The sequence below is a fragment of the Salvelinus fontinalis genome, chromosome 15, assembly GCF_029448725.1.
Source record: "Salvelinus fontinalis isolate EN_2023a chromosome 15, ASM2944872v1, whole genome shotgun sequence".
Taxonomy (NCBI): Eukaryota; Metazoa; Chordata; class Actinopteri; order Salmoniformes; family Salmonidae; genus Salvelinus; species Salvelinus fontinalis.
The window spans coordinates 5,030,909-5,056,896 of record NC_074679.1 but is presented as its reverse complement, the minus strand read 5'-3'; the positions used below and the strand labels follow the sequence as shown (position 1 = coordinate 5,056,896).

The following is a 25,988-nucleotide window of genomic DNA, read 5'->3' as shown; positions in this document are numbered from 1 at the left end:
CCGATATTGGTCGAGGTCACCCGAAGCAAACTTGTAACGATGTAATGGAGAAAAAACAAACATCTGTACGACAGTCCGAATGATGTTTATATCTGTAGAGACAATCCTCAATGATACATTTTTTTACACATTTCAATGGGCTGATTAATGGGTTAATGCAGAAAATATGTGCACTAATCTTGGAAGCAGCAAAAAAATAAACATTTTGTTGAGAAGGTGCACCTGCAGACCGCGCCTAGTCGGTTGCTTGGAGACGAGTGAAGATGTAGCATGTCTGTGTGCTTGTAGTAACTCCACTTGTTTCAGAGCCTTCAAGCGAGATAACAATACATCTATTCATATACATTGCAAATTCTACATTTTCTTGACATATTTTTGCATGTAGGTTGGGATGAACCGCGCGGTTCAAGGACATTGCTTGCATACCACTTCGCCAGCCTGTGTCCTGATCTGAACGAATGCTGCGTTCATGGCCAGCAATGACGTTATTTCCTGGGGGTGGCAGTGGGAGCAAAGTACTGCAGTTCTAGGGAACAGTGTATGCGAGTCTGACATAGGAGCATTTGGTCCGGAACAACCTGCTGCACTAACTTCACATTGTACGAATATAATCGCATGAAGAACTGTTTTTTTTTTTTTTTTTTACCAACGCACTTCAAGACAAATTCATTTGATTCAGATAGGTATATATTTTGTACCGCCTCGGTTCGTGTGGACGTTTAGGCAGACTCATAACGAACCATGGCGGAGAGAAGTGGCCGGCTGAGCTTCGGTGGCGGGGCGCTCAACAGACCCGTGCCGATGAACCTGTTCGCCACATGGGAAATAGATGGCTCGTCCCCGAGTTGCATCCCGAGGTAAGTCGTGTTCCTCGTCTTGTCGCCACAGCATCTATACGTTGACATACTTGATAGTGCTAAGACAAGCAGGCAGTTTGCTCTGATGGATAATACAGCTGCTGAGCTGCAGTGATGGTTGTACTGTAGCATCAGAAGAACAGCCAGCACCATTGCATTGACTGTGTGACTAAATGTTTGACAATTACTATCCTATTCAATTGGACTTGCAGAACGTTTCTTCCTTAGTTAAACGGCTAGCTAGCTAACCACTGCTGTAGGCCTACTCTCTCTCTGCCAAAGTTTAGGCATAGCTAAACTAGCCAGTAGCCTTGTCCCAGGACCAATGAGTTTCAAACAGAGATGGATGCCACTCATCCAATTGAGTTTAAAGGTTTGGACCTTAGTAAAGATCTCTATGGTTTGGACTCCCTCATCTCTCTAACGTCCAAGTCAAGTGCCAAAGATGCTGTCCACATCTGCTGATGGTCAGCCGGGTCTGATAAGTATTAACATGTTTCCATGTTTGGCTGACGTGACAACGACCACATGGCTGGCATTTCCAGGACCATGAGAGTTGGCTATTCTTCCACCACTTATGGTTGTTGTCATGCCAAACATGAAAACATCTTCTGAAGAGGAAGTCAGATGTTATTTAGGGTAGAGGGAAGCCTGGTGCTGAAACCAGCCTGACTGATGGCTGCCTGATTCCTCCAGGCTAGGGGTGGTAGCCCACTGGAGGGCCAAGACATCACAGACCACCAGCCAGGCTAGGGGTGGTAGCCCACTGGAGGGCCAAGACATCACAGACCTCCAGCCAGGCTAGGGGTGGTAGCCCACTGGAGGGCCAAGGTAACACAGGCCTCCAGCCAGGTTAGGGGTGGTAGCCCACTCGAGGGCCAAGGTAACACAGACCTCCAGCCAGGCTAGGGGTGGTAGCCCACTGGAGGGCCAAGGCATCACAGACCTCCAGCCAGGCTAAGGGTGGTAGCCCACTGGAGGGCCAAGGTAACACAGACCTCCAGCCAGGCTAGGGGTGGTAGCCCACTGGAGGGCCAAGGCAACACAGACCTCCAGCCAGGCTAAGGGTGGTAGCCCACTGGAGGGCCAAGACATCACAGACCACCAGCCAGGCTAGGGGTGGTAGCCCACTGCATTGCCAAGGCAACACAGACCTCCAGTCAGGCTAGGGGTGGTAGCCCACTGGAGGGCCAAGGTAACACAGACCTCCAGCCAGGCTAGGGGTGGTAGCCCACTGGAGGGCCAAGGTAACACAGACCTCCAGCCAGGCTAGGGGTGGTAGCCCACTGCAGTGCCAAGGCAACACAGACCTCCAGCCAGGCTAGGGGTGGTAGCACACTGCAGTGCCAAGGCAACACAGACCTCCAGCCAGGCTAGGGGTGGTAGCACACTGCAGTGCCAAGGCAACACAGACCTCCAGCCAGGCTAGGGGTGGTAGCCCACTGGAGGGCCAAGACATCACAGACCTCTGAAACATAAAGCCAGTGTCACATGACGTAATCTGGTGCTGCAACAAGGGAGAACATATCAAGGGATTCTGATTTCTTTCAGGCACCTTATTGTGTTATATAGGCCTAGTCCAATGGCAGAACAGGAATATAGGCCTAGTCCAATGGCAGAACAGGAATATAGGCCTAGTCCAATGGCAGAACAGGAATATAGGCCTAGTCCAATGTGTCATATAGGCCTAGTCCAATGGCAGAACAGGAATATAGGCCTAGTCCAATGGCAGAACAGGAATATAGGCCTAGTCCAATGGCAGAACAGGAATATAGGCCTAGTCCAATGTGTCATATAGGCCTAGTCCAATGGCAGAACAGGAATATAGGCCTAGTCCAATGGCAGAACAGGAATATAGGCCTAGTCCAATGTGTCATATAGGCCTAGTCCAATGGCAGAACAGGAATATAGGCCTAGTCCAATGTGTCATATAGGCCTAGTCCAATGGCAGAACAGGAATATAGGCCTAGTCCAATGGCAGAACAGGAATATAGGCCTAGTCCAATGTGTCATATAGGCCTAGTCCAATGTGTCATATAGGCCTAGTCCAATGGCAGAACAGGAATATAGGCCTAGTCCAATGTGTCATATAGGCCTAGTCCAATGGCAGAACAGGAATATAGGCCTAGTCCAATGGCAGAACAGGAATATAGGCCTAGTCCAATGGCAGAACAGGAATATAGGCCTTGTCCAATGGCAGAACAGGAATATGGATTCCAAAATCTCAATCTAAATATTGAAACAAACAGAATGATTTAGCAGAAATCTCTTGAACGCTGATCGCGTCCCAAATGGCAACCTAAGTATTCCCGACACAGTGCGCTACTTTTGACCGGATCCTAGGGTGAACAGTACTACACCGTAGGGAACTGGGTGCCATTTGGTTGGACAACACACTCTCGACAGTTTCTCTGATGAAGCTGGAATGACTTTCAGCAACACTTGGTGCTAGAAGCTGTTTTTAATCACGTCATGCATGGCTTTATCCAGGCAGGCCGGCACTGTACTAAAGTAGGACAGCTGCTAGATCCATTCTCAGGGTTGGAGTGTTGATCTAGGATCAGTTTTGTTGAAACCTTTTTTAGATCATAATATTATAATAGAACACAGAGGGACCTGAGCCTAGGTCAGAACTCTTACTCTGAGACACTTAATGAATACAGACACTTCACTGTATTCATCTGCTTACAGGACGTTATTCGCCCTGCGTGTGTTTAGGCTTGTATACTAGTAAACCCATGGCATCATTTTCAGAGTTCATTCTTGAAAATCTTATTATAATTTTTTTTTTTTTTACAGCCTTTGTAAATTTGATCTCCTATTGGTCTCTCTTCTCTGACCCATAACGTCTTCATGACAGTATATTGGGGGTCAATTGAGAGTTGTTTCTGTATGGCACATGACTTCCATTGGACATACATACCGTAGGCTAATCAATATCATGCTCTGTGAGACGTCGTTAACAAACATGTTGGTGAAATGTCATTGGTGTTCATTACACAGCTTTCTTTCAACCCGTTAAAGGTTCACCATGCAGAAATCTCTCTGCCATTTCCTGGATGCTAAAATTTATAATAGTTTGCCTCAGTTCAGTTTATGTGTCAAAACAAGCAGTCTTTGTGTTGAGAATCATTGCACCATCTAATCCGCTGTGGAAATATATTTTCCAAACCAGAAATATTGTATTTTCAACCGTTTTTGAAGCTGCTATATAAAACCGAAAGGAAAAGATGCAAAAATTAAACTTAAGAATGGGAAGTATAGAAATAGCTCACGTAGAACAGATCTACTGCTTCTTAGACTGACTTACAATACAAATGACAGATCTATAACTTACATTTCTATGTGAATTCTGTCAGGTTGCCCCCCCCCCCCCCCCAAAAAGTAACATATTATAGCTTTTAAACAATTTGATTTATTTTTCACTGATCTACAGCGACGTATTTTGTCGAAAAGAGGAAGCTATAGGTAGTGTCGTTTAGATTGCTTATCTGCACTAGATTTACTCAAATACAGTTACGGTAGACACTTGATTTAGAGTTAGATCGACACACGCGGGACTGGCTCAGTGTGACTCTGTATTGATCCCACCTCCCTTATGTTTCTCTCTCTGCACCTCAGCTTCTGCTCCTCTCTTCAAGCTAGGCCTCTTGTCGCAAATGGTATCCTGTTTCTTACATGGGGCTCGCTCTAGTCAAAAGTAGTGCGCTGTGGGCCCTGGTGAAAGGTGTAGAGAATAGGGAACTATTTGGGACTCTGGCTAGCACGGCAGTGTCCCATTTTTATAAACGTGTCCAGTCCTATTCACTGAGGTGTGAAATGGTTAGTTCTGATATAACCATTTGAAAGTGTCATCGGTATTTATAACAGTACCCTGACTCTATAGGCCTGTATAACATCACCCTGACTCTATAGGCCTGTATAACAGTATCCTGACTCTATAGGCCTGTATAACATCACCCTGACTCTATAGGCCTGTATAACAGTAACCTGACTCTATAGGCCTGTATAACAATACCCTGACTCTATAGGCCTGTATAACATCACCCTGACTCTATAGGCCTGTATAACATCACCCTGACTCTATAGGCCCGAATAACATCACCCTGACTCTATAGGCCTGTATAACATCACCCTGACTCTATAGGCCTGTATAACATCACCCTGACTCTATAGGCCCGTATAACATCACCCTGACTCTATAGGCCTGTATAACATCACCCTGACTCTATAGGCCTGTATAACATCACCCTGACTCTATAGGCCTGTATAACACCACCCTGACTCTATAGGCCTGTATAACACCACCCTGACTCTATAGGCCTGTATAACATCACCCTGACTATATAGGCCTGTATAACACCACCCTGACTCTATAGGCCTGTATAACACCACCCTGACTCTATAGGCCTGTATAACATCACCCTGACTATATAGGCCTGTATAACACCACCCTGACTCTATAGGCCTGTATAACACCACCCTGACTCTATAGGCCTGTATAACACCACCCTGACTCTATAGGCCTGTATAACACCACCCTGACTCTATAGGCCTGTATAACATCACCCTGACTATATAGGCCTGTATAACAATACCCTGACTCTATAGGCCTGTATAACACCACCCTGACTCTATAGGCCTGTATAACATCACCCTGACTCTATAGGCCTGTATAACACCACCCTGACTCTATAGGCCTGTATAACATCACCCTGACTCTATAGGCCCGTATAACATCACCCTGACTCTATAGGCCTGTATAACACCACCCTGACTCTATAGGCCTGTATAACATCACCCTGACTCTATAGGCCCGTATAACACCACCCTGACTCTATAGGCCTGTATAACATCACCCTGACTCTATAGGCCCGTATAACACCACCCTGACTCTATAGGCCTGTATAACATTGCACTGGGTCCTGTTTAATATAACAGAGATCTGAGGGACTCCTCTGCGTTTTGATTTTGAGGTCGTTGTGTTTATTACATTGGTTTTATTGGATGACATTTCATTCCAAGTCATCGTCTCATCTCTATAGAGCTGCTTGCTGCCTGTGCCGAATACCAACTGTCAATCATGCAACTGCTCTCCGTCCCTCACCGTCACGCTTTCTTTCACTCTTCTCTCCGTTTTTTGTGTCTGCTCCACACAGACCCGGACAAGTTGATGAGCAATGGATTATGGTCATTGTAGTTAATTACCTGCGACTAAACTATACTGAACAAAAAAATATAATCGGCAACATGCAAGAATTTAAAAGATTTTACCGAGTTACAGAGTTCATATAAGGAAAACAGTCAATTTAAATAAATCCATTAGACCCTAATTTATGGATTTCACATGACTTGGGAAAACAGATATGCATCTGTTCACAGATACCTTAAAATAGGTAGGGCCGTGGATAGGGCTGTTGGTAGGTAGGGCCGTGGATAGGGCTGTTGGTAGGTAGGGCCGTGGATAGGGCTGTTGGTAGGTAGGGCCGTGGATAGGGCTGTTGCAGTGACCGTATTACTGCCACATCAGCTGTCACGAGTCATGAAGACAGTCAAATTCCACGTGACCGTTTAGTCACGGTATTTAGGCTTCTCCAAGCTCTGATGCTGCTCATGATCATTAGTAGCCGACCAAACTTGCTTAATTAACTGCCTGATACTCAGCACTCTATTGTCCCTCTAATCACTCTGACATCAATACAAAATGTAATCGGAAATCTAATCAAACACTTCATGAGAGCCGATGAGCTCATGTTGCTCAACATTTCTATCGGCTCTGCAATTGCGTGAGAAAACAGAGTGATGGCCTCTATTAAAAAGAGGAGGATGCCATCAGCGTCCTACAGGCTAAGCCTACTATATTTATTTCTCAACTTTTCTAATATTAAGCACATTGCTTATCTTTACAACAGGAGTATAGCATACCAGGCTGGCATGAAAATAAACCACAGAAAAGCATCCTCCATTCGCTATTTAAGTGCATAGATGACATGTCTTTCCCCCCCTCTCCCTGTTTTGAGACAAGGACAGAGATAATGGTCCATTCTAAATCAAAACAAATTTCACACATAGATATTATTTAGTTCATGTAAAGACAAGATTACATCAAGAATAGTCTGATGGCCGTCATTGTAAACAATAATTTGTTCTTAACTTACTTGCCTAGTTAAATAAAAAGATGGGTGACAATATTAGCCTATCACTTGTGAATGATATATTATCCCATGTGAATGATGCCCAGCATAAGAAACAGCCTTTTTTTCCTTTACATTTTTTCCGAATCATAGTTGCACACCTCATGTAGCCTAACCCATAGGCCTATATGTTTTGACAAGGTTTGTATCACAACTAAAGTGGCCAAATAACTTCTTAAAATTAAGCACATTAATCCGCTTTACAAGGGGTGTAGAGCCTAACTGGCATACATAAGCAGCGTGTGAGTTTCAAGTTTAAAAATGCACCTTTTAAAATAAAAGCATTACATGCATAATGGCATTTGCGGCCACTTTTAATAATGGTGTTGTCCCGCTAATGGAACATTCACACTTATATCCTACTGCCATGTGCGCATTGCTGCGTTTATAATGTGAAGAAATAGCCTAATAGTTTATCAACGTTTTAAGCTAAATGTTCTGATCTGTTGCGTCAGCCATATTGCGTAAAAATGTTTATTTTTTTCATGCTAAAGGTTGTATTAATTTGGGGATCTATCGCATCCCACAACTGTCCCAGACTATGTTTGGAATATTTATTTCTCACACAGAATAGAATAGGTCAAATGTTGTACTATGGGCGATTGTAGATTGACATAGGCTAGTGCTTTTGCTGTTCGTTAGGTTCGACTCATCTTGTTAGCTGACTAAATGTATATGTGGACAGTTCTTCCAATATCTCCAATATGCAGCTCGGAATTGGATAATAGACGTGCGCAGTTGAGTGCCCGATGTGTCTGTCTTCACTTGTAGCCTGTGAGAAAGACCCGATCACGTGATGGAGAGCCATGTGAGTGAGAGGTGCTTCGGAGCGCGCAGCACTCAGGGAGAAGGGCACAACGGCCACTGGCCACAAAAGGCATGGATGTTTTTTTAGGGTAATAAAAAAATAGAAAGGATATTTTCTCCAAAGGATTTGAGGGAGTGCGGACATGCGGCTATTCTGTGTACATTGTAAGGCTGCATGATGTGACACAAAGGGGATGCCGCCGTGAAATTAGAGGCATTATCAAGTGCTTGGCAAATTGCGAATGAGAGACTGATGAAGTGTGTACAGCCTGAGCAAAAAAACAAAGCAGAGCTCATGCCTTTCAAGCAACTATTTTCAAATCATCATTTGAGTCACATCATGCAGCCTTACAATGTATTACAAATCAGCACATATAGCCCAACGTAGAACAACTAAAGTTACATTAATAACTCTAAATGAAGCATATAGGAGTAACTATCTCTTTGTTAACCGCTCAACACAGAATAGCCGTATGTCCGCACTCCCTCAAATCCTTTGGAGAAAATATCCTTTCTATTTTATTCAGCTTTGTTCAATTGTATTCTTCATACTATAAAATACTACCACGAAATGCTAAGCAAATGAATTGTAGCCCGCAGCCATTTGGCATAGCCAGATCAGGACCCTAACACAAGGACAACTCACAGTATGCTATTCTGTTCTTCTGTAATAGACTACATTTTCTTCATATCATGTTTCTTTAGACCTGTCCAAAATAAATAATGGATTTATTGTGACGGTGCAGACTATATTACATGGATTTATTGTGACGGAGCAGACTATATTACATGGATTTATTGTGATGGTGCAGACTATATTACATGGATTTATTGTGACGGAGCAGACTATATTACATGGATTTATTGTGACGGTGTAGACTATATTACATGGATTTATTGTGACGGAGCAGACTATATTACATGGATTTATTGTGACGGTGCAGACTATATTACATGGATTTATTGTGACGGAGCAGACTATATTACATGGATTTATTGTGACGGTGCAGACTATATTACATGGATTTATTGTGACGGAGCAGACTATATTACATGGATTTATTGTGACGGTGCAGACTATATTACATGGATTTATTGTGACGGTGTAGGCAGACTATATTACATGGATTTATTGTGACGGTGTAGGCAGACTATATTACATGGATTTATTGTGACGGTGTAGGCAGACTATATTACATGGATTTATTGTGACGGAGCAGACTATATTACATGGATTTATTGTGACGGAGCAGACTATATTACATGGATTTATTGTGACGGAGCAGACTATATTACATGGATTTATTGTGACGGTGTAGACTATATTACATGGATTTATTGTGACGGTGCAGACTATATTACATGGATTTATTGTGACGGTGCAGACTATATTACATGGATTTATTGTGACGGTGCAGACTATATTACATGGATTTATTGTGACGGAGCAGACTATATTACATGGATTTATTGTGACGGTGCAGACTATATTACATGGATTTATTGTGACGGTGTAGGCAGACTATATTACATGGATTTATTGTGACGGTGCAGACTATATTACATGGATTTATTGTGACGGAGCAGACTATATTACATGGATTTATTGTGACGGAGCAGACTATATTACATGGATTTATTGTGACGGAGCAGACTATATTACATGGATTTATTGTGACGGAGCAGACTATATTACATGGATTTATTGTGACGGTGTAGACTATATTACATGGATTTATTGTGACGGTGCAGACTATATTACATGGATTTATTGTGACGGTGCAGACTATATTACATGGATTTATTGTGACGGTGCAGACTATATTACATGGATTTATTGTGACGGTGCAGACTATATTACATGGATTTATTGTGACGGAGCAGACTATATTACATGGATTTATTGTGACGGAGCAGACTATATTACATGGATTTATTGTGACGGTGCAGACTATATTACATGGATTTATTGTGACGGTGTAGACTATATTACATGGATTTATTGTGACGGTGTAGACTATATTACATGGATTTATTGTGACGGTGCAGACTATATTACATGGATTTATTGTGACGGTGTAGACTATATTACATGGATTTATTGTGACGGAGCAGACTATATTACATGGATTTATTGTGACGGAGCAGACTATATTACATGGATTTATTGTGACGGAGCAGACTATATTACATGGATTTATTGTGACGGTGCAGACTATATTACATGGATTTATTGTGACGGAGCAGACTATATTACATGGATTTATTGTGACGGTGCAGACTATATTACATGGATTTATTGTGACGGAGCAGACTATATTACATGGATTTATTGTGACGGAGCAGACTATATTACATGGATTTATTGTGACGGTGCAGACTATATTACATGGATTTATTGTGACGGTGCAGACTATATTACATGGATTTATTGTGACGGTGCAGACTATATTACATGGATTTATTGTGACGGTGCAGACTATATTACATGGATTTATTGTGACGGAGCAGACTATATTACATGGATTTATTGTGACGGAGCAGACTATATTACATGGATTTATTGTGACGGTGCAGACTATATTACATGGATTTATTGTGACGGAGCAGACTATATTACATGGATTTATTGTGACGGTGCAGACTATATTACATGGATTTATTGTGACGGAGCAGACTATATTACATGGATTTATTGTGACGGTGCAGACTATATTACATGGATTTATTGTGACGGAGCAGACTATATTACATGGATTTATTGTGACGGTGTAGGTAGACTATATTACATGGATTTATTGTGACGGTGCAGACTATATTACATGGATTTATTGTGACGGAGCAGACTATATTACATGGATTTATTGTGACGGTGCAGACTATATTACATGGATTTATTGTGACGGTGTAGGTAGACTATATTACATGGATTTATTGTGACGGAGCAGACTATATTACATGGATTTATTGTGACGGTGCAGACTATATTACATGGATTTATTGTGACGGTGCAGACTATATTACATGGATTTATTGTGACGGTGCAGACTATATTACATGGATTTATTGTGACGGAGCAGACTATATTACATGGATTTATTGTGACGGAGCAGACTATATTACATGGATTTATTGGGACGGTGCAGACTATATTACATGGATTTATTGTGACGGTGCAGACTATATTACATGGATTTATTGTGACGGTGTAGGTAGACTATATTACATGGATTTATTGTGACGGTGCAGACTATATTACATGGATTTATTGTGACGGTGCAGACTATATTACATGGATTTATTGTGACGGAGCAGACTATATTACATGGATTTATTGTGACGGAGCAGACTATATTACATGGATTTATTGTGACGGAGCAGACTATATTACATGGATTTATTGTGACGGAGCAGACTATATTACATGGATTTATTGTGACGGTGCAGACTATATTACATGGATTTATTGTGACGGTGTAGGTAGACTATATTACATGGATTTATTGTGACGGTGCAGACTATATTACATGGATTTATTGTGACGGAGCAGACTATATTACATGGATTTATTGTGACGGTGCAGACTATATTACATGGATTTATTGTGACGGTGCAGACTATATTACATGGATTTATTGTGACGGAGCAGACTATATTACATGGATTTATTGTGACGGTGCAGACTATATTACATGGATTTATTGTGACGGAGCAGACTATATTACATGGATTTATTGTGACGGTGCAGACTATATTACATGGATTTATTGTGACGGAGCAGACTATATTACATGGATTTATTGTGACGGTGCAGACTATATTACATGGATTTATTGTGACGGTGCAGACTATATTACATGGATTTATTGTGACGGTGCAGACTATATTACATGGATTTATTGTGACGGAGCAGACTATATTACATGGATTTATTGTGACGGAGCAGACTATATTACATGGATTTATTGTGACGGTGCAGACTATATTACATGGATTTATTGTGACGGAGCAGACTATATTACATGGATTTATTGTGACGGAGCAGACTATATTACATGGATTTATTGTGACGGTGCAGACTATATTACATGGATTTATTGTGACGGAGCAGACTATATTACATGGATTTATTGTGACGGAGCAGACTATATTACATGGATTTATTGTGACGGAGCAGACTATATTACATGGATTTATTGTGACGGAGCAGACTATATTACATGGATTTATTGTGACGGAGCAGACTATATTACATGGATTTAGTGTGACGGAGCAGACTATATTACATGGATTTATTGTGACGGAGCAGACTATATTACATGGATTTATTGTTGCGGGGCAGACTATATTACATGGATTTATTGTGAAGGAGCAGACTATATTACATGGATTTATTGTGACGGTGCAGACTATATTACATGGATTTATTGTGACGGAGCAGACTATATTACATGGATTTATTGTGACGGTGCAGACTATATTACATGGATTTATTGTGACGGTGCAGACTATATTACATGGATTTATTGTGACGGAGCAGACTATATTACATGGATTTATTGTGACGGAGCAGACTATATTACATGGATTTATTGTGACGGTGCAGACTATATTACATGGATTTATTGTGACGGTGCAGACTATATTACATGGATTTATTGTGACGGAGCAGACTATATTACATGGATTTATTGTGACGGTGTAGACTATATTACATGGATTTATTGTGACGGAGCAGACTATATTACATGGATTTATTGTGACGGAGCAGACTATATTACATGGATTTATTGTGACGGAGCAGACTATATTCCATGGATTTATTTTACTTTTAAAAAATGTAGATGTTCCACATCAGTGGCTTGTAGGCTAGGTGTGAATTTAACGGTCAATTACAATGAGCCCTGCGGTTATTTGCTTGACAATCACAGGATGGTGAAATTTCGTGACCGCCACAGCATTAGGCGTGGATCAGAAAACCAGTCAGTATCTGGCGTGACCATCCGTTGCCTCATGCAACGCTGGATATGAAGTTGCTGGATATTGGCGGGAACTGGAACGCACTGTTGTACACGTCGATCCAGAGCATCCCAAACAGGCTCAAATGGGTCATATGTCTGGTGAGTATGCAGGCCATGGAAGAACTGGGACATTTTCAGCTTCCAGGAATTGTGTACAGATCCTTGCGACATGGGGGTCGTGCATTATCATGCTGAAACATGAGCGGATGAATGGCACGACAATGGGCCTCAGGTTCTCTTCATGGTATCTCTGTGCATTCAAATTGGGATATATAAAATACATTTGTTTTCGTTGTCCGTAGCTTATGCCTGCCCCATACCATTAACCTCACCGCCATCATGGGGCACTCTGTTCACAACGTTGACATCAGTAAACGGCTCACCCACACGGTGCCATACATGCGGTCTGCGGTTCTGTGTCCATTTGGACGTACTGCCAAATTCTTTAAAACAATGTTGGAGGCGGCTTATGGTAGAGAAATGAACATTCAATAATCTGGCAACATCTCTGGTGGACATTCCTGCAGTCAGCATGTCAATGTGGCACGCTCCCTCAACTTAAGACCTCTGAGGCATTGTTTTGTGACAAATCTGCACATTTTAGAGTGGCCTTTTATTGTCCCCCAGGACAAGGTGCACCTGTGTAATCACGCTGTTTAATCAGCTTCTTGATATACCACACCTGTCAGGTGTTTTAATTAGCTTGGCAAAGGAGAAATGCTCACTAACAGGGATGTATTCAAATTTATGCTCAACATTTTGAGGGAAGATTTTTGTGCATTGTGGAACATTTCTTGGATCTTTTTATTTCGGCTCATGAAACAACATGTGGGTGTATATTCAGGCTTCATCATTGGTTTACTCCGAGTGATTCTTAGCCTATAGGCAACAGGAGAATGGCTGACAGGGGAATTGTCACTTCTACAACATCTGGCTGTCACCACTTTCCACTGACCCGGTCACTTTGTCAGAAGAGGCTTTCGTTCAGTGGATGGTTCTCCTTAGGCCCTTGATTTCTCAACATTAAATATTGTTCTGTACTCCACTCTACTGCAGAGCTGTGTGTGTGTCTGAACTGTCTGTCTGAACTGTCTGTCTGAACAGTCTGTCTGTCTGAACAGTTTGTCTGTCTGAACAGTCTGTCTGTCTGAACAGTCTGTCTGTCTGAACAGTCTGTCTGTCTGAACAGTCTGTCTGTCTGAACTGTCTCTGTCTGTCTGAACAGTCTGTCTGTCTGAACTGTCTCTGTCTGTCTGAACTGTCTCTGTCTGTCTGAACAGTCTGTCTGAACAGTCTGTCTGAACAGTCTGTCTGAACAGTCTGTCTGTCTGAACAGTCTGTCTGTCTGAACAGTCTGTCTGTCTGAACTGTCTCTGTCTGTCTGAACTGTCTCTGTCTGTCTGAACTGTCTCTGTCTGTCTGAACTGTCTCTGTCTGTCTGAACTGTCTCTGTCTGTCTGAACTGTCTCTGTCTGTCTGAACTGTCTCTGTCTGAACTGTCTGAACAGTCTGTCTGAACAGTCTGTCTGAACAGTCTGTCTGTCTGAACAGTCTGTCTGTCTGAACTGTCTCTGTCTGTCTGAACTGTCTCTGTCTGTCTGAACTGTCGCTGTCTGTCTGAACTGTCTCTGTCTGTCTGAACTGTCTGTCTGAACAGTCTGTCTGTCTGAACAGTAGTGCTGTGCTGTCGTGAACCCTGTGTGTGTTTATTTGTATTTAACTAGGCAAGTCAGTTAAGAACAAATTCTTATTTACAATGAAGGCCTAGGAACAGTGGGTTAAACTGCCTTGTTCAGGGGCAGAACGACAGATTTTTACCTTGTCAGCTCGGGGATTCGATCTAGCAACCTTTTGGTTACTAGTGCAACGCTCTAACCGTGTGTGTGTGTGCTATCGTACACCCTGTGTGTGTGTGTGTGTGCTATCGTGAACCCTGTGTGTGTGTGTGTGCGTGTGTGCGTGCTATCGTGAACCCTGTGTGTGTGTGTGTGTGTGTGTGTGTGTGTGCGTGCTATCGTGAACCCTGTGTGTGTGTGTGTGCTATCGTGAACCCTGTGTGTGTGTGTGTGTGTGTGTGTGTGTGTGTGTGCGTGCGTGCTATCGTGAACCCTGTGTGTGTGTGTGTGTGTGTGTGTGTGTGCGTGCTATCGTGAACCCTGTGTGTGTGTGCGTGCTATCGTACACCCTGTGTGTGTGTGTGTGCTATCGTGAACCCTGTGTGTGTGTGTGTGTGTGTGTGTGTGTGTGTGTGTGCGTGCTATCGTGAACCCTGTGTGTGTGTGTGTGCTATCAGTGCTGTGCTGTAGTGAACCCTGTGTGACCCCCCTGACACACAGAGCAGGGTGTGTGTTGAGACAGAGGAGGGGTTGAGTGGGCCCTCGAACAGTAGCAGCTGGCCCCCAGTAGGCTGACTAACAGTCCTATTCTGTCCTGTGTGTTGGAGGTCTGAGAATGCTGAGATGTCACTTTACCACCGTACCAAATGGCACCCTGTTCCCGATGTAGTGCACTACTGTTGACCAGGGCCCTGGTTAAAAGTAGTGCACTAAATAGGGAATAAGGTGCCATTTGGGACACTAACTCTTGGAGTCCCTGGTATCTGAACACTCAGCTCTTTGTCCCCTTTTCCTGCAGCTCCCTCGCACCGATCGCACCGCACAGGGAATGTAGAGTAGGACGACTGGCAGTCTGATGGTGGTGGTGCTGGCAGCAGTCCGCTAAATGGGTAGCATTGTTGATGTTGGGAATCCACACATCAAAATGAAGGCTAACCAGCCCATAGATGTCCTGTAATTCATTGTTTTATTGAATAATGTGTGCTAGACATGATGTAGTATCCCCAAGCTGAGGAAGATGCTAGAACTAACTAGTATAATACTATGTATATCTAACTAGTATAATACTATGTATATATGTAACTAGTATAATACTATGTATATCTAACTACTATAATACTATGTATATCTAACTACTATAATACTATGTATATCTAACTACTATAATACTATGTATATCTAACTACTATAATACTATGTATATCTAACTACTACACTGCTCAAAAAAATAAAGGGAACACTAAAATAACACATCCTAGATCTGAATGAATGAAATATTCTTATTAAATACTTTTTTCTTTACATAGTTGAATGTGCTGACAACAAAATCACACAAAAAAGATCAATGTAAATCAAATTTATCAACCCATGGAGGTCTGGATTTGGAGTCACACTCAAAATTAAAGTGGAAAACCACACTACAGGCTGATCCAACTTTGATGTAATGTCCTGAAAACAAGTCAAAATGAGGCTCAGTAGTGTGTGTGGCCTCCACGTGCCTGTATGACCTCCCTACAACGCCTGGGCATGCTCCTGATGAGGTGGCGAATGGTCTCCTGAGGGATCTCCTCCCAGACCTTGACTAAAGCATCCGCCAACTCCTGGACAGTGGTGCAACGTGGCGTTGGTGGATGGAGCGAGACATGATGTCCCAGATGTGCTCAATTGGATTCAGGTCTGGTTAACGGGCGGGCCAGGCCATAGCATCAATGCCTTCCTCTTGCAGGAACTGCTGACACACTCCAGCCACATGAGGTCTAGCATTGTCTTGCATTAGGAGGAACCCAGGGCCAACCGCACCAGCATATGGTCTCACAAGGGGTCTGAGGATCTCATCTCTGTACCTAATGGCAGTCAGGCTGCCTCTGGCGAGCACATGGAGGGCTGTGCGTCCCCCCAAAGAAATGCCACCCCACACCATGACTGACCCACCCCCAAACCGGTCATGCTATAGGATGTTGCAGGCAGCAGAACGTTCTCCACGGCGTCTCCAGACTCTGTCACGTCTGTCACATGTGCTCATGTGCTCAGTGTGAACCTGCTTTCATCTGTGAAGAGCACAGGGTGCCAGTGGCGAATTTGCCAATCTTGGTGTTCTCTGGCAAATGCCAAACGTCCTGCACGGTGTTGGGCTGTAAGCACAACCCCCACATGTGGACGTCGGGCCCTCATACCACCCTCATGGAGTCTGTTTCTGACCGTTTGAGCAGACACATGCACATTTGTGGCCTGCTGGAGGTCATTTTGCAGGGCTCTGGCAGTGCTCCTCCTTGCACAAAGTCGGAGGTAGCGGTCCTGCTGCTGCGTTGTTGCCCTCCTACGGCCTCCTCCACGTCTCCTGATGTACTGGCCTGTCTCCTGGTAGCGCCTCCATCCTCTGGACACTACGCTGACAGACACAGCAAACCTTCTTGCCACAGCTCACATTCATGTGCCATCCTGGATGAACTGCACTACCTAAGCCACTTGTGTGGGTTGTAGACTCCATCTCATGCTACCACTAGAGTGAGAGCACCGCCAGCATTCAAAAGTGACCAAAACATCAGCCAGGAAGCATAGGAACTGAGAAGTGGTCTGTGGTCACCACCTGCAGAACCATTCCTTTATTGGGGGGTGTCTTGCTAATTGCCTATAATTTCCACCTTTTGTTTATCCATTTGCACAACAGCATGTGAAATGTATTGTCAATCAGTGTTGCTTCCTAAGTGGACAGTTTGATTTCACAGAAGTGTGATTGACTTGGAGTTACATTGTGTTGTTTAAGTGTTCCCTTTATTTTTTTGAGCAGTGTATATCTAACTACTATAATACTAAGTATATCTAACTACTATAATACTATGTATCTAACTACTATAATACTATGTGTATATAACTACTATAATACTATGTATATATAACTACTATAATACTATGTGAAGGATTACTAGACCGTGGAGATGTATGATGTCATGGTTTAGTGTCCAGAAGATGATGTAACTGCTGGAATGTGTCAGTCATTCACTAAGCGTTGCTGCTGTTATATAAGAGACATCCAACACCACCGTGAGTACACACACACACACACACACACACACACACACACACACACACACACACACACACACACACACACACACACACACACACACACACACACACACACACACACACACACACACACACACACACACACACACACACACACACACACACACACACACACACACACACACACCAGGTTGCTGAGACTGCAGGTCCTAGAGGGCAGGCAGGACAGGACTGGCGAGAGCAACCGTTACCTTACTAGTGTGCGTCCCAAATGGCTCCCTATTCCCTATATCGTGCACTACTTTAGACCAGAGCCCTATTCCCCATGTAGTGCACTACTTTAGACCAGAGTCCTATTCCCTATACAGTGCACTACTTTAGACCAGAGTCCTATTCCCTAATATAGTGCACTACTTTAGACCAGAGCCCTATTCCCTATATAGTGCACTACTTTAGACTAGAGCCCTATTCCCTATGTAGTACACTACTTTAGACCAGAGCCCTATTCCCTATTATAGTGCACTACTTTAGACCAGAGCCCTATTCCCTAAATAGGGAATAGGGCACTATATAGGGAATAGGGTTCCCTTTGGGATGTAGATGTCCACCCGTCACCTCCTGATGTGCTTTGATACCCTCTCTCTCTGCAGGCCGATCAATCCTGCTTTCAGCTGATTCTACTAAGCGTCACTGCACAACACCGCCACGCCTTATTGGCTGCCTGCCTCGCCGCCACGCCTTATTGGCTGCCTGCCTTCGTTCCATCTCCTTATTCACTCACTCTTCTCATTTTTATTTTCACCACTCGTATTTTACTGGTAGTTTATGTGCTGCCTCGAGACCTCACCACTCATATTATACTGGTAGTATGTGCTGCCTCGAGACCCCACCACTCGTATTATACTGGTAGTTTATGTGCTGCCTCGAGACCCCACCACTCGTATTATACTGGTAGTATGTGCTGCCTCGAGACCCCACCACTCGTATTATACTGGTAGTTTATGTGCTGCCTCGAGACCCCACCACTCGTATTATACTGGTAGTATGTGCTGCCTCGAGACCCCACCACTCGTATTATACTGGTAGTTTATGTGCTGCCTCGAGACCCCACCACTCGTATTATACTGGTAGTATGTGCTGCCTCGAGACCCCACCACTCGTATTATACTGGTAGTTTATGTGCTGCCTCGAGACCCCACCACTCGTATTATACTGGTAGTTTATGTGCTGCCTCGAGACCCCACCACTCGTATTATACTGGTAGTTTATGTGCTGCCTCGAGACCCCACCACTCGTATTATACTGGTAGTTTATGTGCTGCCTCGAGACCCCACCACTCGTATTATACTGGTAGTTTATGTGCTGCCTCGAGACCCCACCACTCGTATTATACTGGTAGTTTATGTGCTGCCTCGAGACCCCACCACTCGTATTATACTGGTAGTTTATGTGCTGCCTCGAGACCCCACCACTCGTATTATACTGGTAGTTTATGTGCTGCCTCGAGACCCCACCACTCGTATTATACTGGTAGTTTATGTGCTGCCTCGAGACCCCACCACTCGTATTATACTGGTAGTTTATGTGCTGCCTCGAGACCTCACCACTCGTATTATACTGGTAGTTTATGTGCATCACAGATCCCTGCTAGCCTGGTCCCAGTCTGTCTTCTGGCATCACAGACACCTGCTAGCCTGGTCCCAGTCTGTCTTCTGGCATCACATATCCCTGCTAGCCTGGTCCCAGTCTGTCTTCTGGCATCACATATCCCTGCTAGCCTGGTCCCAGTCTGTCTTCTGGCATCACAGACCCCTGCTAGCCTGGTCCCAGTCTGTCTTCTGGCATCACAGACCCCTGCTAGCCTGGTCCTGGTCTTCTGGCATCACAGACCCCTGCTAGCCTGGTCCCAGTCTGTCTTCTGGCATCACAGATCCCTGCTAGCCTGGTCCCAGTCTGCCTTCTGGCATCACAGACACCTGCTAACCCAGTCCCAGTCTGTCTTCTGGCATCACAGACCCCTGCTAGCCCAGTCCCAGTCTGTCTTCTGGCATCACATATCCCTGCTAGCCTGGTCCTGGTCTGTCTTCTGGCATCACATATCCCTGCTAGCCTGGTCCCGGTCTGTCTTCTGGCATCACATATCCCTGCTAGCCTGGTCCCGGTCTGTCTTCTGGCATCACAGACCCCTGCTAGCCTGGTCCCAGTCTGTCTTCTGGCATCACAGACCCCTGCTAGCCTGGTCCCAGTCTGTCTTCTGGCATCACATATTCCTGCTAGCCTGGTCCCAGTCTGTCTTCTGGCATCACATATCCCTGCTAGCCTGGTCCTGGTCTTCTGGCATCACAGACCCCTGCTAGCCTGGTCCCAGTCTGTCTTCTGGCATCACAGACCCCTGCTAGCCTGGTCCCAGTCTGTATTCTGGCATCACAGACCCCTGCTAGCCTGGTCCTGGTCTTCTGGCATCACAGACCCCTGCTAGCCTGGTCCCAGTCTGTCTTCTGGCATCACAGACCCCTGCTAGCCTGGTCCCAGTCTGTCTTCTGGCATCACAGACCCCTGCTAGCCTGGTCCTGGTCTTCTGGCATCACAGACCCCTGCTAGCCTGGTCCCAGTCTGTCTTCTGGCATCACAGATCCCTGCTAGCCTGGTCCTGGTCTTCTGGCATCACAGACCCCTGCTAGTCTGGTCCCAGTCTGTCTTCTGGCATCACAGATCCCTGCTAGCCTGGTCCCAGTCTGTCTTCTGGCATCACATATCCCTGCTAGCCTGGTCCCAGTCTGTCTTCTGGCATCACAGACCCCTGCTAGCCTGGTCCCAGTCTGTCTTCTGGCATCACATATCCCTGCTAGCCTGGTCCTGGTCTTCTGGCATCACAGATCCCTGCTAGCCTGGTCCTGGTCTGTCTTCTGGCATCACAGACCCCTGCTAGCCTGGTCCCAGTCTATTTGTGCTGTCTTGTCAAACTCCTGTTTGGCGTGTCAATGACCATAAGACATGAATCCAACAGATCTGAGACCAGGGCAGGCTAGAGAGTCTTCTGTAAGTGTCCCAAGTAAAAAATGTAATTGTATGTAAAAAAAAAAGAGTGATTTTTAGGGTTGAACTTTGAGAGAGCCTGGTTGCTTTTGGAAGGTTAATTTCACCAGTGTAATGTACTTGTTTGACTCTCACCAACTGTTATTATGCAACTCATTCACTTATCATCTGAGTATTTAACCATTTAACCACCATTCATACTCCAGAGTGACAAGCAATTAAGGATTAGCTGACATGAGGAGGAACCTTTTTGTCTGAAGGGGAATTACTGTTGGGAGCGTGATTTAGACATTTTGTGCGTCTCAAATGGCACCCTATTCCATATATATAGTGCACTAACAAGTAGTACATTATACAGAATAGGATGCCATTTGGCATGGGACCTTTGGTTCAACAATCTAATTAACTGTCATTTCGTCAGACTGATTAGGGTGCAACTCAAATAGAGAGTAATGTGTTTTTTACATTTTTTAAATGATTTCTTGATTTGAAAAAAATGCTAAGAAACAAAGCGGAAACAGGTTTTTAGAAATAAAAAAAAAGAAGACCTTATTTACCTAAGCATTCAGACCCTTTGCTAGGAGACTCGTGTTTCGATGTTTCTGCAACTTGATTGGAGTCCACTTGTGGTAAATTCAATTGATTGGACATGGATTTGGAAAGGCACACACCTGTCTATATAATGTCTCACAGTTTCTCACAAGAACCAAGCCATGAGGTCGAAGGAATTGTCCGTAGAGCTCCGAGACAGGATTGTGTCGAGGCACAGATCTGGGGAAGGGTACCCAAAACATTTTTGCAGCATTGAAGGTCCCCAAGAACACAGTGGCCTTCATTATTCTTAAATGGAAGAAGTTGGGAACCACCAAGACTCTTCCTAGAGCTGGCCGCTCGGCCAAACTGAGCAATCGGGGGAGAAGGGCCATGGTCAAGTGACCAAGAACCCAATGGTCACTCTGAGAGCTCCAGAGGTCCTCTGTGGAGATGGGAGAACCTTCCAGAAGGACAACCATCTCTGCAGTACTCCACCAATCAAATCGGGGCAGAAGGGCCTTGGTCAGGGAGGTGACCAATGAAAATGTGTTCCTTTACATGTTATTCAATGTATCATTTTTCTTTTAGTTAACATTGAAAAGGGTTCCCACAGGCCTGAACACCACACAAGGGTTAAATACACCACCGCACTAGAGTGCATAATAATGATAGGCCATTATTCACCTCTAAACAGATGACAGTGAATGATGCACTTCCAGGCACTCACACATTTTATTTATTTATTTATCATTATTATTTTAACTATTTCCTGTCAATGATGTACTAAGTGACTTGCAAAACATTTTATAAATATATATTTTTTAAATCCACTGCAGCTGATTCACTTGATCCCTTTCTTCTGCAGCTTACCCCCCCCCCCCCCCCCCCCCCCCCCCTCTAATTGTTTAACCTTATATTTAACAATTGCTTCTGGTGCTGTCCCTAAGACACCTGGTAGGTGTGTCCTCCCCCTTTAGGAAGGACGACTTCCTTCTGACCTGGAATAACTACCGCCAAATTTCTAATCTAGCTTGTCTTGCTAAAATATTAGAATCACTGGAAATCTCTCAGCTAAGAATTATATATATATTTTTTAAATTTCTCATTCTATTCTTAATGTGTACCAGTCTGCTTTTCGACCTGGACATAGGACTCTTTTAGCAGCTGCGCTCATAATATATAAAAGACGATATATAGGAGAGGGGCAGAGAGGTTCTCCTTCTGGGTGTCGTAGTAAATACACGAGGAGAGAGAGAGAGGTGGCAACTTCCTGTCCGTCGCGTGCTGCCAATGTGGTGCAGTGCTTTGTGTCTCAGCTCAGACACCGTGAGGTCCCGGTGCAGAGCAGAAGTCTGCCTAATAGCCCTCTATATTAATAAATGATAAGAAGTAAATTATTGAGCTGTCGGCATGACGACAGAGACCCGCCACCGAGGGGAGGGGAGGTTCGGCACGTGTTGTGAATTTCACGCTTCATTTTTATTAGAGGTGGTGGGGTCTCTCTCTCTCTCTGTTCCTCTCTCTCTGTTCCCAGGCCTTTTAGCCACAGTCCCAAGAGGACCCCTTTCAGTGACTCTCTCTAATACACACACAGCTGATACACATGCACACTCACACAGCTGATACACATGCACACTCACACAGCTGATACACATGCACACTCACACAGCTGATACACATGCACACATGCACACTCACACAGCTGATACACATGCACACTCACACAGTTGATACACATGCACACTCACACAGCTGATACACATGCACAAACACACAGCTGATACACATGCTCTCACACACACACACACACACACACGCACACTCACACAGCTGATGCACATGCTCTCACACACAGCTGATGCACACGCACACTCACACACACAGCTGATACACACGCACACTCACACACACAGCTGATACACACGCACACTCACACACACAGCTGATACACACGCACACTCACACACACACAGCTGATACACACGCACACTCACACACACAGCTGATACACACGCACACTCACACACACAGCTGATACACACGCACACTCACACAGCTGACGCACACTCACACACACACACACGCACACACACACACACACACACACACACACACACACACACACACACACACACACACACACAGCTGACACACACACACACAGCCTTTGTGCTAACCTTTTTTTCTCCACCTAAGCGATAAGTTATGGCCCGGGAGGGAGGAGTTATGGCCCGGGAGGGATGAGTTGTGGCCCGGGAGGGATGAGTTGTGGCCCGGGAGGGATGAGTTGTGGCCCGGGAGGGATGAGTTGTGGCCCGGGAGGGATGAGTTGTGGCCCGGGAGGGATGAGTTGTGGCCCGGGAGGGATGAGTCGTGGCCCGGGAGGGATGAGTCGTGGCCCGGGAGGGATGAGTCGTGGCCCGGGAGGGATGAGTCGTGGCCCGGGAGGGATGAGTCGTGGCCCGGGAGGGATGAGTCGTGGCCCGGGAGGGATGAGTCGTGGCCCGGGAGGGGGGAGTTACGGTCCTATGACGCCAGAAGAGGAATATTTAGTGGGGTTGTTCCTCATGGAGCAGCCTGATTGGCCCTCTGCTCTGCAGCTCACACATACGTTTGTTTTACTATCCTTGTGGGGACTTCTAACTTTCCCCACACGTATAGTAAAACCTCAAACACACACACACACACACACACACACACACACACACACACACACACACACACACTCCAAAGCTTAATGATCTACTGACCCATATTTAAGAGCTTGTAAGGAAGCATTTTACTAATGTTTACACCTGTTGTATTTGGCGACTGTGAAAAATTTGATTTGACATTTAGTGAGCTAGTTTCTATATGATTTATATGATTTATATGCAGAGGGCAGTCAGTGTGCTGGCTGGCTTCCTGGCTGGCAGGCAGTTAGACTTGGATGCTTTACACACAAACACACAGCCTTTGCTACTTCGTATTGTCTGTTTATGATGTAGAAGTACTATCAGAGGAAGGATTCTGGCTCGTCACTCCTGTCTCTTGGGGATATTGTGTGTATGTGGAAGGTGGGGGGGGGGTATTGTGTGTATGTGGAAGATGGGGGGGGATATTGTGTGTATGTGGAGGGGGGGGATATTGTGTGTATGTGGAAGGTGGTGGGGGGGGGGGTATTGTGTGTACGTGGAAGGTGGGGGGGATATTGTGTGTATGTGGAAGGTGGGGGGGGGGATATTGTGTGTATGTGGAAGGTGGGGGGGATATTGTGTGTATGTGGAAGGTGGGGGGGGGTATTGTGTGTATGTGGAAGGTGGGGGGGGATATTGTGTGTATGTGGAAGATGGGGGGGGATATTGTGTGTATGTGGAGGGGGATATTGTGTGTATGTGGAAGGTGGGGGGGGGGGTATTGTGTGTATGTGGAAGGTGGGGGGGATATTGTGTGTATGTGGAAGGTGGGGGGGGGGGGTATTGTGTGTATGTGGAAGGTGGGGGGGATATTGTGTGTATGTGGAAGGTGGAGGGGATATTGTGTGTATGTGGAAAGTGGGGGGGGATATTGTGTGTATGTGGAAGGTGGGGGGGGGAGGATATTGTGTGTATGTGGAAGGTGGGGGGGATATTGTGTGTATGTGGAAGGTGGAGGGGATATTGTGTGTATGTGGAAGGTGGGGGGGGTATTGTGTGTATGTGGAAGGTGGGGGGGGGATATTGTGTGTATGTGGAAGGTGGGGGGGGGGGTATTGTGTGTATGTGGAAGGTGGGGGGGATATTGTGTGTATGTGGAAGGTGGGGGGGGGGGGGATATTGTGTGTATGTGGAAGGTGGGGGGGGATATTGTGTGTATGTGGAAGGTGGGGGGGGGATATTGTGTGTATGTGGAAGGTGGGGGGGGATATTGTGTGTATGTGGAAGGTGGGGGGGGGATATTGTGTGTATGTGGAAGGTGGGGGGGGATATTGTGTGTATGTGGAAGGTGGAGGGGATATTGTGTGTATGTGGAAGGTGGGGGGGGGATATTGTGTGTATGTGGAAGGTGGGGGGGGGATATTGTGTGTATGTGGAAGGTGGGGGGGGGGGGGATATTGTGTGTATGTGGAAGGTGGGGGGGGGATATTGTGTGTATGTGGAAGGTGGGGGGGGGATATTGTGTGTATGTGGAAGGTGGGGGGGGGGGGGATATTGTGTGTATGTGGAAGGTGGGGGGGGGATATTGTGTGTATGTGGAAGGTGGGGGGGGATATTTTGGGTTGGGATGTCCTGACGCCTTCACTGGGTTTTCTAACAGGCATCAGTGTGTGTGTGTTTTTCTGGTTATGTTATATATTATACTCTGTCACATGGAGTCCCCATCTCCGACCGGGGTTATAATATTGTCTGAGATGCTAAGTGCCGGAGGAGAAGAGCTGGGGACTCCTGGAGCATCCTGCACGCAGACATCATTGTCAAACTGGACAGTTTTATCTCCATCTCTTCATTCAAAGACTCAATCATGGGACACTCTTACTGACAGTTGTGGCTGTTTCACGTGATGTATTGTTGTCTCTACCTTCTTGTCCTTTGTGCTGTTGTCTGTGCCAAGTAATGTTTGTACCATGTTTTGTGTTGCTACCATGTTGTGTTGCTGCCATGCTGTGTTGTTGTGTTGCTGCCATGCTGTGTTGTCATGTGTTGCTGCCATGCTGTGTTG

General features: G+C 45.0%; 1 protein-coding gene across 9 annotated transcripts in view; it reads left to right on the top strand.

Annotated features, from left to right (window-relative positions):
* Positions 1-258: 258 nt before the first annotated feature.
* Positions 259-25,988, top strand: part of pacs2 (phosphofurin acidic cluster sorting protein 2) — a 127,099-nt gene continuing 101,369 nt past the window's right edge. For 3 of the 9 annotated variants that reach the window (XM_055862486.1, XM_055862485.1, XM_055862487.1), the window contains exon 1: positions 262-857. In XM_055862486.1, the coding sequence (XP_055718461.1) occupies positions 742-857 (116 nt within the window). In that variant the 5' untranslated portion in view covers positions 262-741. Of the gene's footprint in view, positions 858-25,988 lie in introns of all 9 variants that reach the window. The other 6 variants (XM_055862482.1, XM_055862481.1, XM_055862489.1 and 3 more) reach the window with 4 other exon arrangements.